Consider the following 19666-nt stretch of genomic DNA (forward strand, 5'->3'; position numbering starts at 1 on the left):
ATACACAAATCATTCAAGGTACTATTAAAAAGAAGGAACCACAGCTTCTATCTCTAGTAATTATAATTCACTTCACTGTTGCCCTTTAACATTAACATTTTGAAAAATTACTGTTTAAAACAATTTGAATATATACTTGAAGAATGTTCAGGTTGCACTTACTTGAAGTGAATCAGTTTTGAGTTTTCCTTTGTGCTCCTCAGATGAGCGTAATACTTCCCTGTATAGTTCTGCTGCCAAGGCATACTCACCTATGAAATTAAAATGCATTGAAAGGACACAAGTCAAATCACTCCCAGTGTCATCCAGTTATCATTAACTAAAAAGCTGTACTGCAAAAATTAATATTCCAACTCTTATATTGTTATTATTATTGACTCTTCAGTGCTGGGGAAGAACTCAGGTTTGCCCATGCTGGACAATGGCCTAACCACTAAGCTAGCATTCTCAACCCTGTAACTCAGTATTTTGTTGGTTCAAGAATCTGACCTTGGGGCCGGGCGTGGTGGCGCACACCTTTAATCCCAGCACTCGGGAGGCAGAGTTGGGCGGATCGCTGTGAGTTCGAGGCCAGCCTGGTCTACAAAGTGAGTCCAGAACAGCCAAGGCTACAAAGAGACCCTGACTCGAAAAACCAAAAAAAAAAAAAAAAAAAAAAAGAATCTGACCTTGTATTAGGATTATTCCACTTTTTAAAAGATGATTATGGTTCCTTTATTTCATAAGATATTTTATTGTTTCAAATTGTGTGTGTGCATGTGTGTGTGTGTGTGTGTATGGAATGAAGTGTACTTAGAAAGCCTTAAAATTATTAATTAAATTAAATAATTAAGCTTAGAAAAATAATATTCCTCTTATTAGAGGTAAAGGTTGCCAATTAGCACTCATTACGAATTAAAACTAAGGACAAATCTGGGACATCAGTAGTGATGCACAAGGATTCGTGACACTCTGATCAATCCACACCTAATTTTCAGAAAAATAAACTTTTATTGATATACATACTTGTTCCTAGTAGAAGGCATAAGTAATTTTAAATGGGAAAAAAAAAAAGGCTGAACAAGAACAACAGTAATAGGCGAAACTGGACAGGGGAAAGAATAGGATTTCATCCCCACACAAACAATTACAGGTAACTAAATGATGTTGAGAGTAGAGAAATAGGTCTCCTCCAGGGGAGAGCTCAGCAATAGGTTATCCAGTACCAAACGGTCAGCCCTGAGAACATATATACACACCGAGCAGTTATATTTAAGTATATGTTTGTATAAACATATACATATAAGCATGTAGCAACAATTAATGAGAAGACGCCATGATTTTTAAAGTGTGGAGGAAAGCACATGGGAGGGTTTAGAGGAGGAAGGAAAGGTGTAATTATGGTATAATCTCTAAAATGACAGGAACAACTTTTAAAAACAACACTTGGAAAACCAAGAGCTACCTGCAATGTTAGCACTCTGAGAAGGCCAGGCTGCACCATGCAGCCAGCTACAGGCCAGCTAGGCCAGAGGGAATCCCTGTGTCTCATGCAGAAACCAAGCACAAATCTTAGCTATCCTCCCATTTCTGGTCACACACATCACCATCAGTTCATACATATGCTGTTTTCTCTTTGTCCTTAGCACTGGACTCACAGGAAGCACTTTAAAAAGCATCTACTGAAGCACAGACTGCCAAACAATGGCTTGTGGTGAAACATGACCTTCTGTACAATTTCTCTGCATTGAGAATGGCTTTAGTATGTTTCTTCTTTTTGGTGCTAAGGATTAAAGTCAGGTTCTGTGTATGACAGGCAACTGAACAAACTGCCACTGAGCTACATATCAGGATTAATTTTACATTTTTAAAAGGTAAAAGAACTTGTAATGGAAGTTCTTCAACATGAAAGAACGTCAAAATATGTTTTAGGACCTGAAAAACTGAATGAGCATGAATAGTTTCACTGAAGCCCAGCTCTGCTCACTCTGTCCAAGCTGCTTGTGCATTACGAAGCAGGACTGAGTGGATGCTGAGCCTCACAAAGCCTGCAAAGGCTCTTCTGGCTTATTACACAGAGGATGCTGACAGTGATGGAAAGCAGAGTAGTCAGGGTTAGTAGCTGAAATAATAGCATCGACTTTTATTTGCTGTCTGAGGAAACTCTCAAAACTAGTAATTTACAAATAAAATTTAAAACTGAATGTCTGGGAAGTTACGAAATAGAAAAAAGGTGTAGAAATGTTGCTGTTTCTTTGCCAAGAAGGTATGTTTTTCTTTCCTGAAAAAAAAAATTTAAGGTAATTTTAGTAATATTTAGGGTTATATTTAGAACCATAATCAATTTGCTATATAGATATGTAAATGTATATGTCTGTTTATTTGTTGGCTCTCTCTCCTTTCCCCTCTCTTTTTTAAGTTCATATATATCAACATGTATGCATGATACCACACATGCTCATACAGACACATACACACACATGCACGCATGCACGCACACACACACACTGGAAAGCATTCTAAGACACATACTTTCACAGTACAAGGACTCAGCTAATTTATATTCAGTTTGATAAGGAAGATTATTTTCATAAAAGTAAGGTCACTTAAGAGAGCGATAGTCAATTATCTTCATGCTGTGAATTCTTTGTTTTTTGAAATAGGAACTTCCTATTTACCCTAAATTAACCTTGAATTCCCATTTTTTTTCCTGCTTCAGCCTTTGTAGTGCTGAGATTGAAATGTCATTCCATAGATATATGGACACAATTAGTATTTACACTACTATTTATAAAAAACCAACTAGTTATTAAATTCCCATTTTAAAAAAGCATCATAGTTTAGACCATATTGTAAACAGCTGATAGGGAATGATTTATTATAGCACCTGGTTCATGTTTATAGAAACACATTATGTTCAAACACATTATGTTCAACAAGTTTTACAAATTTAAGCCAAAGCCACACTTGGAAATACACATTCTCAGCCACTTGATGGCACTAACACTTCCAAGTTACTCTACTGGACTTGACATTTCCAAGCCCACTTTCTTCCAAAGAGTATCTGTAGAAAGCAGTGTTTAAACTCATAATATCATGTATTTAATACCATGTCACCAAGGATCTGAAAAGATTCATTATTTCCATACTATAAGCTAGTACTTATCGAATCTGAAGATGTAGATTTCTTTTAAAAGTTCCATCTTTACTGACTGATGTCTATATAACCAGAGTGTAACCAGCATAAGCAACTGCAGTTCTATCTGCTGACAAGGAACTGGAAGAGTGCAATGAAAACCACCTGCAAGGAGTAGCGTGCAGCTCATATGGCAGCAGTGTGGGACGGCTAACGCAGGACCTACAGAGTCGTCCTACCTACCCTGCCTGCCAGACAATGAGCAGTCAGGCTCTTCTACCCCTTCCTAACACCAGGACAGGGAAAGGAAACCATCACAAAGGGGCAAAAGGACACGAACACAAGAGAGAGGCAATGAACCAGACATGTTCCTGTCATGGGCTAGAGAAGCCAGGTTAAGTTAGATGAGTAGCTCAGAGTCTGCCAAATGATGGGCCTAAACTTTCGATATTCATAAATCTTTATTTAAACTGCTGGTGGGTCTCAGAAAGTCCCACTACAACATGTGGGAAACTGAAGGAGAGGCTATTTATCACAAGATGGCTCCCTACCTCTAACACTATAAGGCAGATCTCAGCCCATCAGCAGGGGCTATGCTCCAAGACACCCCACAGTGAATGCTTCAGAGTGTACAGTGCTAAGCCCTATGTATAGTGTCTTCTTATGTACATAGTCCTAAGGTAAAGTTTAATTTATAAATTAACATAAAAAGTTAGTATAATAGAGCAAGTATAAATACATTTTGAATATTTTGTACTTCAGAGTTCCCTTCTAATTACTGAGGTACAGTATGTCACATATCTTGATATTTTCTTATTCACTTCTAAATATGCCCTAGCTTCTCTTTTGAATTATCCTTTATACTAAGTATTAATCACTTCCCCAAATATATGAAGTTTTCTATTTATTTATTTACTTATTTATTTATTTAGGTTTTTCAAGACAGGGTTTCTCTTTGTAGCCTTGCCTGTCCTAGACTTGCTTTGTAGGACAGGCTGGCCTGGAACTCACAGCTATCCGCCTGCCTCTGCCTTCTGAGTGCTGGGATTAAAGGCGTGCGCCACCACATCTGGCTTTCTAGTTATTTTTTATTGAGATCTATTTTTAAAAACTGAAGAAGACAACTTGTGGGTTCTTTGTCCAATATGTGGGTAATAGGGATTAAATACAGGTCACTAGGCCTAACAGCACATTCCTTTACCCATGGAGATCCCTCACCAGTGTGACAGCTAATTCAATTCTACTATGGTAAAAAAAAAAAAAAAAAAAACATTTATTGGAAGGCTTGAATCCTTGTTTTATACCCTGGATGTGCACTTGAAAAAGCATAGCACACACACTGGGCAGCGTCCAGTAAACAGTGGCCAGGCCACCGTCAGTCAAGTCTCCGTTCCACTGGTTAACTGTTGACAGTGTTATCTGCTTGTACTGCAGTTGGAAAGGGGATACTGACACTTGCTACTACTCTAACAGACTTGCCTATTCTCACAACAGTTCTATCAAGTTCTCCTGTGATTATCTGGAAACTGTGGTTTTAGTTGTACAATAAGACTTGAGATTTTATTCACATCATCCTTTCTAGATCATTCCTGGCATATACTATGATATAAAAACAATGAATGTAGAATATAATTACTTAAAATCAATGAACAATATTTCCAGGAATGTGTTAAAATTTAATCATTTTTCTAAGTGTTGTGGTTGTTTTTGTATCTTTCACTGTAAAAGACTAAGATTAAATATCTTATGGGGAAACCATTGTTCAAAATGTAATTTCCTAAATTGTTTTAGTTTCCAGAATTTCTGAGGTGAAAATGTTTGCTTAAGGTACATGTACACTGACTGTTCATGAGATGCTCTGCATACGTGCTCTCTATGTAATGGAACCCTCTTGACTCACATCAGAAGTGTGTGAGAACATCACTGTTATTAACCTTCCTCAAAATGCACTGGAACAATCGGATCTAATAAAGCAATCACCTTCTACCTTTAATGATGTGAATGCCTGCTAAGCCGTTGAGGGCACAAACTAGTTGCCGGTGGGCCTCTTCACACTCCGTCCCACATTTCTTCTGCAGAGATGTCAACAGCTCTTCCATTGTCATGGTGCTAAAAGAAGAGACATCTTTCAAAACCAGAATGAAACCCCCAAGTATTATCTCAGCAGTAAAGTCAGTGTGCTAGATGAAGAGTACATGACAATTCAGTGTTTATACAACACCTTCAGCAGTTTTCATCTCCACTTTAAAAATGTATTTGAGTATGTGTGTATCTGTCTGAATACGACATATGTGTATGTGTGTCGGCACCATGTGCACACTCACTGAGGCCAGAAGAGGGCCTCCTGGAACTGAAGTTTGAGGCTGTTGCCAGCTACCCGACATGGGTAATAGGAACTGCACTCAGTCCTTTCGAAGAGGCAGCAAGCCCTTTGAACTGCTGAACCATCTCCAGTCTGTTCACCTTCAGTTTTACAGTACAGTTTCTACACTAGGTATTCTCCTACCTGATCTGCATTATTTTACAAGGAAGAGAGGAACTAGAAAATCAAATACAACATGATCCATTAGAAATAGAACAGGGAACACAGTGTAAGACTGGGTCTGATTGAATCCCATCACTACGTATTAATTAAACTTAAGCCTTACTACAAATTTAATTTTTAGTTTACGAAATTGAAAATAATAAGAATAGATGCCCCAGCAGTCAAGTCAAATAACATTTTCATTGGAGGGATGTCTTAAACTATGGTTTAAATAGAAACTGTCTCCATAGCAATCTGTAATTCTTAAAACTTTTAGCACATTCAAGCTATATTGTATGCATTCATCATCTTTGCTGTTTCTAACTGCCTATACTCTACTGGAAGGTAAGCCCCGAATACAATCTTCTTTATAGTTCTCTGACAGCTAAGAGTTTCTTATACTACCAGGCATTGAAGATGAGCCCCGCTTTGAGGTGCAGTCCAAGCCACAAAAAGAATTATGGAATTGGACATATCAATGAAATGACTATCACAATTATTTTAAAAATATATTTAGTGGTAATCTAGCTGTTCCCTCATGTGGGGACTAAGAGAGGAAAAAAGCCTGGGGTGGTTTTGCCTTTAAACCCAGTATTTGAGAGGCAGAGATCAGTATGATCTATAAAGTGAGTTCAAGGACAGCCAGAGCTACAGAGAGAACCCTGTCTTGAAAAGCCAAAGGATGAAAGAAGTAGTAAAAAGAAAGGAGGAAGAGGAGGAGCAGGAGGGAGAAGATGAAGAAATAAGAAAGAGAAGGAGGAAGAAAGAAAGAAAAAGGAAGAAGAGGAGGGGAGGAGGAAGATGAGGAAACAAAACCTTCTCCAAACTACAAATTCAACCACAAAAACCTGTTATAACAGTTTAAATTTTAAAAGAAATGAAAACAATTTTGTGATGCCTCTTTCACAAATGAGGATCCGTAAGAACAAAACCATGAAACTAAACAAAAACAAAAAAACCTCTAAGACCTGGCCAGAAGTACCTTAATAAAGCTAGGAGTCAAATGTGCTTAAATGTGCCTAATACTGCAACAAAAACCCCACATGAGAAGGAAGTTGATGGTAAACCTCTTCTGGAGCGGCAAGAACTCCCCACGAACAGCCTGTGGGTGACAGCAGGCCTGCCTGAGCCGCAGCAATGGATACAGGATGGAGGAGACTGTCCTTCTGTCCAAGCTGCTCAGCTTCAGGGCCCAGTCAGAGATCTTCCTGAGTTTCACCACGGCATCCTGACAGCACACCTCATGCTGGCGGTGATAGAAATGTCTCTCCACAGGGGAAAAGTGGAGCCAGTGCATTTCTTCAGTCTGAGGTGGAATCTGAATCTGCAATGGGAAGTTGGGAAAAGAATAATATAACTTCATTCCAACTTGTTTCCTTATTAACGTTCTCCCTCAGAGAGTTTGGCATACTGACTTGGTCAATGACATCTTTCTTTGCAGACCTCCACAATATCTTGGCAATAAAACTGTACAGATGCTGAGGATTCTTCTTGCAGTATGGACGATAGAGAAGTCGAATCCACCAGTGTTTGACACAGAAAGGTTCAATCCCAAGAAAGACCACCAGCCCAAAAAGATCTGCAAAGGAAAAGCGACAGGACACCAGGGGTAACTGTTTCTGTGTTTCTTCACTGCACCTCTGCATAGCCCCCTCACAGACGCACAGAGCATATAACTCAGCATCAAGCAGAACACATCCTGCAGGCTCTTGAACAAGAACACTTTATCCGACGTCAATTTACATTCCTGAGACTCTCCTGTGCTCTAGGTTCTGCTCTAGCTGCTGAGGCACTTAAGATGTAGGAAGTATTACACAAAGCCTGCAATCAACACAAAAGCCTGAGGCTACCACCAATGAAAATGTCTTCAGTAGACTTTAATTAAGACAGATGCACTAACCTAACACTTGTCAAAACAGTAAAACATAAAAGAAAAATGTAGGAACTAATAACCCACGATGCAGAGACCATTCTCTTACCCAACTAACATTCCTAATGATCTTTCATCTACTAATTTCATGTCTAGGGAATTAGCCTAAGGCAATTAAATATGCACTTTGCAAATCACCATTCTTAACCACTAAGCCATTTCTCCATGCCTGAGTGTAATTTTCTTTATGCTTTTATGTATCATTAGTTGAAAAAAATACAGACTATGATGTCCACAAAAGGAGCTAAGAATTATTTTTTAGACTCCCACAGTTCCAAGCCAGAGAAAGCCCTGCATGGAGAGGGAAGTTGGGAGCACAAGCCACTGGAAGCTCTGGAACCACTAGTTGTCGTTAGCTTCCGGGAAAGTGAGTCTGCTCTAAGCACAGCCCTCTGTGAGTCAGCCAATCTCCAGTGGAACACCACACACCCCAAAAATATTTGGAAGCACAAACTGGTCATAAAGGATTAAAAAAAAAAAAAAAAAAAGGACAAGACACAAACCTGGGTGGGTGAGTGAAGTGGGGGAAAAAAAATAGGGAGGCAGGTGAATATGATCAAAACACATTGTACGACTCTAAGGGAACTAATAAAAATAAAACAAAAAACAAACAAACAACCCAACAACTACCCATAACATCATTACAAGAAGGCCAACAAACATTTTAAGTTGAAATTGCTTATTTTTTCAGATAGGGCCTTGCTGGAGCTAAATAAAGTGACTCTGATAGCACAGGGAGTTAGTAACACATGCTTATATGCAGGAAACTCAGGATTGTAGTTCAGGTCACATCAGTCCAGTTGTTTATGTTCTACTTACTTGATGTCTTAAAACCCTCTAATTATACCTGCTGAAGACAAATTAACAACCTTACTACCCAAAGATGCTTTTCTTCTAGTACAATTTAGAGAAATGCATGAGTTAGGAATATGTCAACATACCACACCTTATTAATTTTCCTCATCCATTATTTTCTATTTCTCTAAGACAAGCCCAGTCCAGATCCATAATGCTAGCACTGCCTGCCTCCATCAACTGCTGCAGCCAAACGGCTGACATCCTTATATACTCTGCTCTCCGCTAAATCATTTTCCATGCTACAATGACAGTGATCTTTTGAAATGTAAATTTATACATCACAAGATGAGCTTAAATCATTGTTTCAGAATCCTTATAATAGCTTCCAATTTTTCAAAATTTCCCCAAATTTCAAAATTAAATATTTATTTTTCAAAAAACTAAGAAAAATACTTTATGAAAGTTTAAAAGGTCCTTTTTGGTTTTCTCTATACCTGCCCATTCAGTCTCTGCATGAACATAATTTCTCTAACTCTCTGTCCTGTAGCAACATTGACACTCTTTTTTGAGGTCTCCTGCTGCCATATTACCTCCAAATGCTGTTTCCTGTATTACAGAGATTCCTCTCCTCTCCTATTCACTTAACAGTGTTACAGCTCTTAACTTAGCTGTCACTTTCCGCAGTATTCCTTACAATAAAATTTAATTTTCTCTCCCTCATGCTCTCCTTTCTTCTCAGGGTCTACACCTGAGAGCTTGGGTTAAGACTTAACAGCTATACTGTGGAACGGATAAGATATTTGGCCAATTTAAAGCAATAGGAGTGCTCACTATGTATCTGTCCTCACATATACTAACTGAAGAATCCCCCAAGTCTCATTTACAAAGATAAATGCTTTAAACTTATAGGAGCAAACTCTAAGTAAACAAAGATTTGACAAACATTCAGCGCAGCAGTATTTTTCCCACAAGTAACCTCTTCATGTATGGTAACTGAGGAAAGCCTGTATTACCTTCCAATCCTCTCTGCACTGGAGTGCCACTGATGCACCAACGATTAATCCCGCTCAGACGCTGGGCCATTTCTGCAGCCTAATGACAGAGAAACGTGAACTAAAGTAAAGCACAGACACCAGCACACACCTCCTCATCGAATGGCCTTCTACAGCTTCGTGTCAGTAAGACTCATCTTTATTGGTAGTTTTCACTCTCTGGATGTCATACTCAGTGAGCCACTACCCAGCACAGTGGTCTTCATTGGGAGGAGCTCTCCATGGGCCACCCTGAGGCAGGAGTAGTTCAAACACACAGAAAAGGGAACAACATCCTAACTGAACACACCCCTTCACCACTCTGTACTATAAGGTAAGCTTCTGTGTTATGAGATATGATTCATCAATTCAGTTCAGGTCACAGACTTGCCACTGGAGACAGAATAAATATAAGTAATATATGGCTTGGGAAATGGCCAAGACAGTAAAGTACTTGCTGTGCAATACTAGGATCTCTAGCACCAAAACTTTAACACACAAAGCGGTTAAATCCTAGCAGTGGGAAAGTGAAGGCAGCAGGATCACTGGAACTGGAAGGTCCAGGTCTAGTGAGAGACTATCTTAAATAATAGGGTGGAGAACCACAGAGAAAGACCTCTGAACACACAGAGATATACTAGAATTCTACACATAAGGCACATGTTCTGTAGCTGTTTACTACAGGCTACAGAGAACACGATAAGCCTTCTAATTAGCTGAGATGATTTAAAAGTCCCTAAACATAGCTTGCTTTGAACTGGGTCATATACATTCACTGACACGCAGGTTCCCAAGTATTCCATATAGAAGCATCATTCAGAGAATTAGAGTAATTTCAAAGGATTGCATAGTTCATAACACATTTTGTGTTTAGCAACAAATATTCAAGCACTATCAGCACTGTGGGTTAACTAAATTCCAACTACGGACTATGTATGCTGTTCCTTCCTTCCTCAGCACTAAAGACGCTGCAGACTTACTTTTACTGTAGGGCATTCAACCATCTGAGCCTCGTCAAGGCAGATCCTCCACCACTCCACTGCTACCAGGGGGCTGGGAATGGCCATATAGCGCTTCTGGTTCCTCAGGCGACGCCCATCTTCACTATTGCTATGTGGGATATCGACATAGTTTAGTTCTGAACGAAGGACATCATAGGTAATGATAACTATATCTTGTTCTGCCAAAAAATGAGGCTGTAAGAAGCCATCTTTCTTCACTCCTTGATATACCTGGAAAATGAGCACCAACAATTATTAATGAAAACTACAGCAGAGGCCAGAGAAGTATTCAATTACTTATATTCCTATTTAACTGAACCCTTTCTGAATTTGCTTTTGGCCACACATACTGTAGACAGATTGCACAAATGTATGGAGAAAGGTTATGTTTCAGTGTGGGAGCCAAGTGACATAAACAACATGAATAGAAATATTACAAAGCAATTTTGGCAGCATTGGGAGAAAGAGCAATTGTGCAACTGACAGTTAACTCAGAGGAGCTGATGTTCAGTTAGGTTTTGAAGCAATACTTAGGTTTTTTTTCAACTGGACAAAATGGGTAAGAATGTGGGCAGGTTGGTAGATGGACTCAATAGGGGTGTGGGAATCCAGGGGTGGGGGAAGCAGAGCAACCCCAGCTACCATTCATGAGGCATCATCCGTGCCTAGGTGCTGGGTGAAGCACTGTCTCCATATTTCAACAGCAGTACTGTTAAGTGCTATTCCTTTCCCACACAGAGGAAACAGTGACTTGCTCAAAATGGAAGGAGCTAAGACTGAAAATCCTATCCCCACAGAACAGAGTTTCTCAATGTCAAAAACTATGTTTTACTTATTGCTGCAGTCTCCACATCCACGGCAGTGGCCAACTATGGAAAGCCTACACTATCTATCTACATGAGAAGAAGAAAGAAGGCAGCCAACCAACAATGACACTCAATGATTATGAGCCAGCACTTAACCAACTAATTAACAAGCAAGCAGGTGAGAGGACACTTTTAGAATTCAGCCCAGATCCTAGAAAATGACAGTTACCAGTAAGTATTTGCTAAATTTGGTATTTTTTATTCTAATGAAGTAACTGAGGTTCCAGAGGACAATTACAGATCTACAAGGTTAAATGGGCATCTACAATTACACCATGCTACCCTATGACTGTATCTCTGTCTGAAATCACAAATGCTGTACCAAAACATTTCAACTTGATGATCCTGAATTTTTAAAAAACTTTCATATCAATAGGCTCTCAACTTCTGAAATTTAGAAGTCAGACAGGAATATATAGTTCTATTTCTCCTTTTCAATATTCTCTTCAAGCTCTGGGATAGCAGTATCAGTATCATAACATATAACTTTAGGAATAAACAGAGGATAATGGCGACACGGCTCAGTGCTAGAGTGCTTGCCTGACACGTGCAAGGCTTTAGGCTCAACTTTTTGGGGGAAAGAAGCTATAAAAACACTAACAAAGAACTTTGGAAAATAAAAGCATAAAGAAAAGTAAAATCACACATAATCAAAATTAGTAGGTATGGTACACATGCCTAGAATACTAGCACCTGGGAGGTAGAGGCAGGATGATCAGGAGTTCAATGTCGACCTTGAAAATAGCCTGGGCTAATGAAACCTTGCTACAACCCCCCAAGTAGATATAATAATAAAAATAAATAAAATCAAACAAAAATCACAATGAAAATTATCATAAAGAAGCGAAATTTTACATGTTTCTATTGCTCTTTAGCCCCAGTGCCTTACCAAAACTCGCAGAGATGATGACCTCACGTGCCGGTTGATTTCATCTACCCACTGGTGGCAGATGGAGCTTGGAGAGATAATGAGAGTTGCTCTTGTTGACACTGGATCCATTGCAACAAGGCAGTGGGGGCAGTAAAAAGGTTTAACCTTCAGATTCTTCTCCTCATAATTCACACACTTTGCATGCTGCCACAGGTGACACTTCAGACACTGAACTCTTGGCTTGTGGCCAGTCTGGTCAAATTCACCACATATGCACTCAAAACGGTAATCAGAAGTCTCACAGGGACTCACGCTGTTAGAATGTGTGAACTCCTCAGCAGCAGGGTTTGGAGACTCAGCGAAGTCCTTTGCTTTTTGGTTTTCCTCGTCTTCACAGATGCATGTACTTTCTAACACATGAGCATCAGTACTTGGAGAGTCATCAGCTGCTGGAGCGGGAACTTGGGAATCTGAACAGATAGGCTGACTTTTTTCCTCTTTGGTGACTAAAACAGGTTTTTTCTTCATCTTACTACGATTTCTTCTGGCCTTACAGTAATAATAATAAGGATCATCGTCATCATCAGAAGTGTTTGATGGCAGGTATTCAGAATCTGTATCCTTGCTCACTGGTTTCCTTAACTCTCTCTGAATCTTCCTTGGACTCCCAACTGCCTAAGAAAAAGTACTGTTTAATTCATATGTACCAATAAAGTTATAATGGTGAGATTAAACTCTAAACTTTAAGTATATGCTTTATAAATTTATTAAAAAAAGTGTTTTTACCACCGCTTTATTCAAAGAAACTTGTTTCTAATATATTTGTGTGTGTGTGTGTGTAAGTGTATGTGTGTGTGTGTGTGTGTATTCTGATTTGCCCTCTGAAGATCTCTTTCTGTAACCTTCAGAGCAGCAGACTCCTACCTTTGCCTTTGTATGTGTCCCCTGCCATTATGGTCTGAATGTCAGTTCTGCCCCTGGCTTATGTGCTAGGATACAAATAAGAACTGGACCTGGTCTCTGGGGCAACAGCTTTCTGACCAGTAAAAAGTAGAAGCACACTAGAGAAGTGCCTACAGAGGGCACGTAATAAAGGACGGGTATGACACGCAGGTAGGTGATAGGGCAGCTCCCTGAAAATGGTATCAGAACTACAGGCAAAAAGAAGATCCAGGATATTAGCGCAGAAACAGTGGCACTGATTAGAGACTTCCCCTTCTTGTGGCAGCAGGATTACAACAGCACAGCTCACTGCTGCTCCTACCTGCTTGGGCACAAGCTGGCTCTCTACTCCAAGCGATGAGTGTGTCTGTGCTTGTTCTCTCCATGATCTCTTACAGTGCCACGCAAACTGAGCACAAAGCTTTTATACTTTGATTTACTGTCACTAGTTTTTCCTTGATAATGTTTACATGGATTGTGTCTACTTTTCTAAAAGCAAATTAAAATTACTAGCCCAATAAAAACAGTTTCATGCCAAAATATAAGCATTTTACAGGATGATGGCCTTGGGAACATGATAACTTTATAAAAGACTTGAAGAATATATAATTAGATACATGCAAACTTGAAGCATTAACATTTCAAAAGGTGGGAGTACCGTCTGACTACAGACAGCAGCATTAACAACAGGTAAGTTACCTTCAACTCTAAGGTATATGAAAACCAACCAGTTTTAGAGCTCATCCCATTGAGTACTTATTCTTTAAAAAAAAATTATTTTTTTTTTACTTATTATGTACACAGTGTTGTGCCTGCACATACACATGCATGCCAGAAGAGGGCACCAGATCTCATTACTGATGGTTGTGAGCCACCATGTGGTTGCTGGGAATTGAACTCAGGACTTTTGGAAGAGCAGCCAGTGCTCTTAACTTCTGAGCTATCTCTCAGCCCAGTGAGTACTTCTAGCTCACCACTCTTCTCTGGGTTCAATGGTAACTAAAATAAAGTTATTACTTTTGTGGCACATATATTCAGAAAGTAGAAAGTATAGGTCACTGCCACACTGCTTTTCCTCACTCGTTTTTGATTCTTGTCTGCAAATTCTGAAAGTGTCAGTATCAAGGTAGTATGTATCCATTTATTCTATATGTGTAAATGTGCTTAGTGAATGGTGCTACCTGTTTTTTTGCTTTATCAAATATATCTTCTTCTTTGTAATTCTTCCCCAGTGTAAAAGTCCCAGAGAAGCCATGGCCTTTGATCTGTTTTACAAGACCCTCGAAGATTAAACATTTCAGCATCCGCTTCAGAAGACTCCGGTTCCGTTGAACATCATATTTGAATATAGAGCTGACATACTTATAGATGGAGAGAATAGAAACTCCTTTTTTCCCATTCATTTCTTTCACAGCTGTCAGGATCATCACACGTGTAGCTAAATGCAGAAGTGGATAGACAAAGGAATACACTAGCTATTCAAATAACTGAAATACAATTCAATCTTAATCTTCATTAAGGATTAAGAAAATGAATAAAAGACTTAATGTGCTCTAGTATCACTATGTTAATAAAAATTTACCTTGAATTAATAATATTTAGACTAATTTGTTAGTTTCACAAAACAATCGTTCAAATTATAAAATCTCTTGAATGCCCTAGAATGTACTCTGCTACCATTTCTAAGAAAAGTTCATCTGCTAATAAAAATTGTAAAAGGTATACTTGAAAATAAACAAAACTGAAGAAATTTAAATATAATAGACTGAACTAGTAGTACTGGGACCACTATTTTTTTTTTCCAAGACAGGGTTTCTCTGTGTAGCTCTGGCTATCTTGGAACTCATTTTGTAGACCAGGCTGGCCTCGAACTCTGAGAGGTCTGTCTGCCTCTGCCTTTCCAAGTGCCGGGATTAAAGGCCCACTACACTTGGGTGGGACCAACTCTTTATTTTTTGATAATGTAATTTGTAGCCATGCTCTTATTTTAAATAAAAACAACTGAAAAAACAAAAACAAAAGACAAAAACCAACTAGTCCTTATGATTAAGATCTTTCTAAAGATATCATAAAACTACAGTAAAAATGACTGTAAGAATCTGGGAGTAAGCCGGACCTGATGGCGCACGCCTGTAATCCCAGCACTCGGGAGGCAGAGGCAGGCGGATCGCTGTGAGTTCGAGGCCAGCCTGGTCTACAAAGTGACTCCAGGACAGCCAAGGCTAACACAGAGAGACCTTGTCTCAAAAAACAGAAAAAAAAAAACAACACAAACAAACAAAAAAAGAATCTGGGAGTGGTAGCACATGCCTTTAACCCCAGCACTTGGGAAACAGAGGCTGGCAGATGTGAGTTTGAAGCCAGCTTGGTCTACATCATGAGTTTAGGACTGTCTCAAAAAACAAAACAAAACAAATCACTGTTAAGAAGCCACTTGATGGGACAGAGGGCAGGACATCCTGTTGGGACTCGAGGTGAGAGAAGCATGAAAGAATGGGGTAATAGAAGGATCTAGAGAGTCCTAGAAACCTACAAGAACATTATGACGGGCAGATCTGGGCCCAGGGACCCTGCTCAAACTATGGCACCAGCCAAGGACAATAAATGTAGTAAACTTCGAACCCCTAGCCAATGGACAGGACATTCTCCACAGTTGAGTGGAGAGCAGGGGCTGACTTTCACATGAACTTTAGTGCCTCATATTTGACTATGTCCCCTGGATGGGGAGGCCTGGTGGCACTCAGAGGAAGGATAGCAGGCTACCAAGAAGAGACCTGATACCCTATGAGCATATACAGGGCGAGGAGGTCCCCCTCAATCAGTCATAGGGGAGGGGAGTAGGGAGAAAGTAGGAGGGAGGGAGGAATGGGAGGAAACCACTGAGATGTAATATGAATAAATTAATAAGAAATTCAAATAAAAAAAGAAAATTGATACAACAAATAGTTCATCGCACTATTCAAAATTGTACATACAATATAAGATCTATTCAATAATCTTTTAATGAAGGATGCAGGTTAAATATGACTTACTGAAACTTGAAATAAGGGTGCAAAGTTTTAAGACCAAAAAAAAAAAAAAAGAAGCCACTTGAAGAGAGCATACTTACGGGGGCAGTGAACTTTCTCTTTTGGTTCATATTCTGTATCCTGGATCTCTCTATTTTTCACTTTTCTTTTAGGACAATGAGATGGGATGAAATAATTCACTACTTTCCCCTGAAATATATAACATTTGGCAGTTGAAATATTTTGTGTTCAGTATTCTGAGTTATTATAAATAACCCTTCTATTAAAGAAGTGAAAAATAGCATACAAAACTATGAAAGTAAAAGATAACTAAGCATCATTCATTATATACTTTGGAACTTACAACTAGCCATCATTTTTTAATTTGTATACACTATTTAAACTACCTAAATGTTGGGAATTTCTGAAACTAACTTTTGAAGACACATTTTAAAATAGAATTGACACATTAAATTTAAAATAATCAAACAGTTGAGAAATAAAATATGTAATGAACTTAAAATCTCTGAAAGAAGTTAATACTTTAAGTCATATACAGTGTCTTTTTTAAAAATAAGATGTATTTTATGTGTAAGGGTACTCTGCCTTCATGTATGTCTGTGTGCCACACGCATGCAGTGCCCAGAGGCCAGAAGAGGGAGAGGCAGCACCTGGATCTAGAGTTGAAGATGGTCAGCTGCCCTGTAAGTGGGTGCTGAAAATCCAACCTGGGGCCCCTAGAGCAGCAGCCAGAGCTCAGAGCTCTTGACCACTGAGTCATCTCTCCAACCTCCCCATCATAGTATATATTTATATAAGTTTATGTAAACTTATATATAAAGATTTTTATTTTATATTTACTATTGGAATCTCTAAGTCTTATTATATATACATGAATTTATCAACATATTACATACATATTAAGATTGTGGGCCTGGTGTTTCCCCAAGGTTCATAATTCTACCTTTGATTAGTGAGTAAATTCAGCAGGACAATGTGCTGGCTTCAGGTTTCACTACTGGGAGATAGAGGAAATTATTTTTTGTAAACTCTAATATTAATATACTTATACAAAATCTATCCCATTTAACAATCTACTACGATTAAGCTATCAGTCAGTCAATAAGTTCTACTTTTCAAAATCTGAGGTTTAAAATTAAGCTGACAAATGGCCTGATAATGCTGACGGGACAGCTGAAGTAACAGCAGGTTTACTGTAAAGGAGTTCTCTGCTGACTAGCTGGAAGACTGATAACTTACTACTCTATATCCTCTTACTAGCTGCTCTACTAGCTGGTAACCAACGTCCTAGTCTCTGTGGTCACTTGAAGGTAAACACCCATGAATACAAGCCACTTCATACAATGCACAGTAGAGGTCAACTTGAGGGCCAAGCAAATGCTCAATGTTCACTGTAAGTCTCCTGACAGCCTTTGTCCCCACCCTCCAGAGCACCACAGTATTTCTTTGTACCTCAGGAAGTGTGAGAGCATCCTGTTTGACATCTTGTCGAGTGTGTGTAAGAATCAGAGCCAGAACCTCCACGGTCTTTCCGAGACCCATCTCATCTGCTAAGATTCCACCAAGCAACTGTGGCCCAGCATGTGGGAAATCACGAATGATGCTAAGAAAAAATACAATCCAGGAATTTAAATAAAAGTTATACTGTCCTTTATTAGTAGTCCCAAAGAGAACTGAAGAAATGAACACAACTTTAAGTTTATCAAAACTTCATTTAGGAGAAAACAATTTGAATTTCCAAACCATACAAAATAGTAACAATAACTGCGCAGACAAGTCTGGAGAAACAAGATCGATGCCAGTACATATTCAAAATGTAATCTCTTCTATAATTGAAGAAAAATGTCATGCAGGCTGGCAAAATGACTTAGCAGAAGGTAACTGTCACCATCCTGAAAGCCAGGAACACAAGCTGTCCTCTGCCTTCATGGGTATACCATGTCATCCCTCCATCCCTGGCTACAGAACAGATAATATCTGTCTGTAATTTTGTAACATTTTAGAAGGAAGCATTTTTCCTTTATGATCTTTATCAATCTATGATTAAAAATATAAAAGACAATAAATACAAATTCATTAATTATACTTAAAGAGTCCACATTTCTTTAATCTACAAGTTGATAATTTAATGAAAAATCTAAAAGTTGTCCTTTATTCAAGAAAAAACATTGCTTGAGATGTAAATCTTATTTCTCTTTTATGCTCCCCCTCTCTGAGATAACATCCTGGCTGGCCTCCAACTCAGAGCTCCGAAGTGCTGGGATTAGAGATGTACTTCACCGTGCCCAGCCATCTGCCAGTCTTGGTAGCTCAGAAGTTTCTGTCTATCATAATAAACGCATTCAACAGAAAAATGAGAAGTGTTTTTTAAATTCTGAATCTATCCTAGTTATAGAAACATGTAGTAAGACTTCTATTGTTCCTCAAGACTGACAACATTTATTATAAATCTGTTGTTTACTGAATATATTTTAAAAATCAAACATATCAGCCGGGTGTGGTGGGGCACACCTTTAATCCCAGCACTCAGGAGGCAGAGGCAGGCAGATCACCGTGAGTTCAAAACCAGCCTGGTCTATGAAGTGAGTCTAGGACAGCCAATGCTACACAGAGAAACCCTGTCTCAAACAAACAAACAAACAAACAAACAAAAACCAAACATATAAGATTTTGCCTTACCAGCCTGTGTATGGATTATAGTAGAGTTTCAAACCATCAGGCGTAACAATTTCTCGCCACAAGAAGTGCAGAGAGTTATCTAAATTAAAGTATAATCACATGAGTTTTACTTTTCCCCTGTCACATAGTGATACTAAGATAAAAGAAACAATGGCATGGGATACTGATTCAGAAGACCTATGTCCTTGAGAAGGCTCATTCAGGAGAAGCCACGTTATTTGCCTCTCATTTAGCACATGGGTAAAAGGCCACGATTCTCTGCAGTTCTTTTACAAATATCCCTCTAGTACTCTTTGCCAGCTTCCTTTGCTTTGGCACAAATCCACATAAGCAAGTAATAGCACAGAATAGCAGAGCACAACAAGCAGCTGACGATCAACAGGAAATCATAGGGCCTCAATCCCAACCTGATATGGTTATCTTTAACAAGTCACCTAAAAAATGGGCAACTTCCTTTCTTTTTTATTGAAAAAATGGATTTTTTCATACAATATGTTGATTAGAGTTTCCACTCTCCAAACTCCTCCCAGATCCTCCCCATCCGCCCACCCAGATCTATGTCCTTTCTGCCTCCCGTCCCTGCTCCCCTCTCAGAATATAAACAGCCATCTAAAAAAATGCTTTTAAAGATAAATAGAAATGAAAAAACAAAAGAAAAAGAACCAAACAAAAGCATAAAAAGCACACAGAGACACAGAGATATACATCAAATGCAGAAATGCCATAAGGCACAAAACCAGAAACCATAATATGTATGAAAAGGACCTGGGGTTGAGGTGGGGGGTGGGGTGAGAAAGCGTTATGCATTATGAGACCAAGAGTCTCCAAAAATGGCACTGAGTTCATTTCTGTGTTGGCCATCTACTACTAGGCAAGGGTC

The 19666-nt window shown here is 38.9% G+C and overlaps 1 protein-coding gene across 3 annotated transcripts in view; it reads right to left on the reverse strand.

Annotated features, from left to right (window-relative positions):
- Window positions 1-19666, reverse strand: part of SHPRH (SNF2 histone linker PHD RING helicase) — a 75602-nt gene that overhangs the window by 43871 nt on the left and 12065 nt on the right. For all 3 annotated transcript variants that reach the window (XM_084777491.1, XM_084777492.1, XM_084777493.1), the window contains 11 exons: window positions 18787-18865; window positions 17560-17710; window positions 16188-16296; window positions 14260-14516; window positions 12155-12811; window positions 10379-10630; window positions 9381-9459; window positions 7055-7218; window positions 6707-6963; window positions 5103-5224; window positions 163-251 (listed from right to left, as the gene is read on the reverse strand). In XM_084777491.1, the coding sequence (XP_084633617.1) occupies window positions 163-251; window positions 5103-5224; window positions 6707-6963; window positions 7055-7218; window positions 9381-9459; window positions 10379-10630; window positions 12155-12811; window positions 14260-14516; window positions 16188-16296; window positions 17560-17710; window positions 18787-18865 (2216 nt within the window). The remainder of the gene's footprint in view (window positions 1-162; window positions 252-5102; window positions 5225-6706; window positions 6964-7054; window positions 7219-9380; window positions 9460-10378; window positions 10631-12154; window positions 12812-14259; window positions 14517-16187; window positions 16297-17559; window positions 17711-18786; window positions 18866-19666) is intronic.

Source organism: Acomys minous (assembly GCF_964271855.1).
Source record: "Acomys minous genome assembly, chromosome: 3".
Lineage (NCBI taxonomy): Eukaryota > Metazoa > Chordata > Mammalia > Rodentia > Muridae > Acomys > Acomys minous.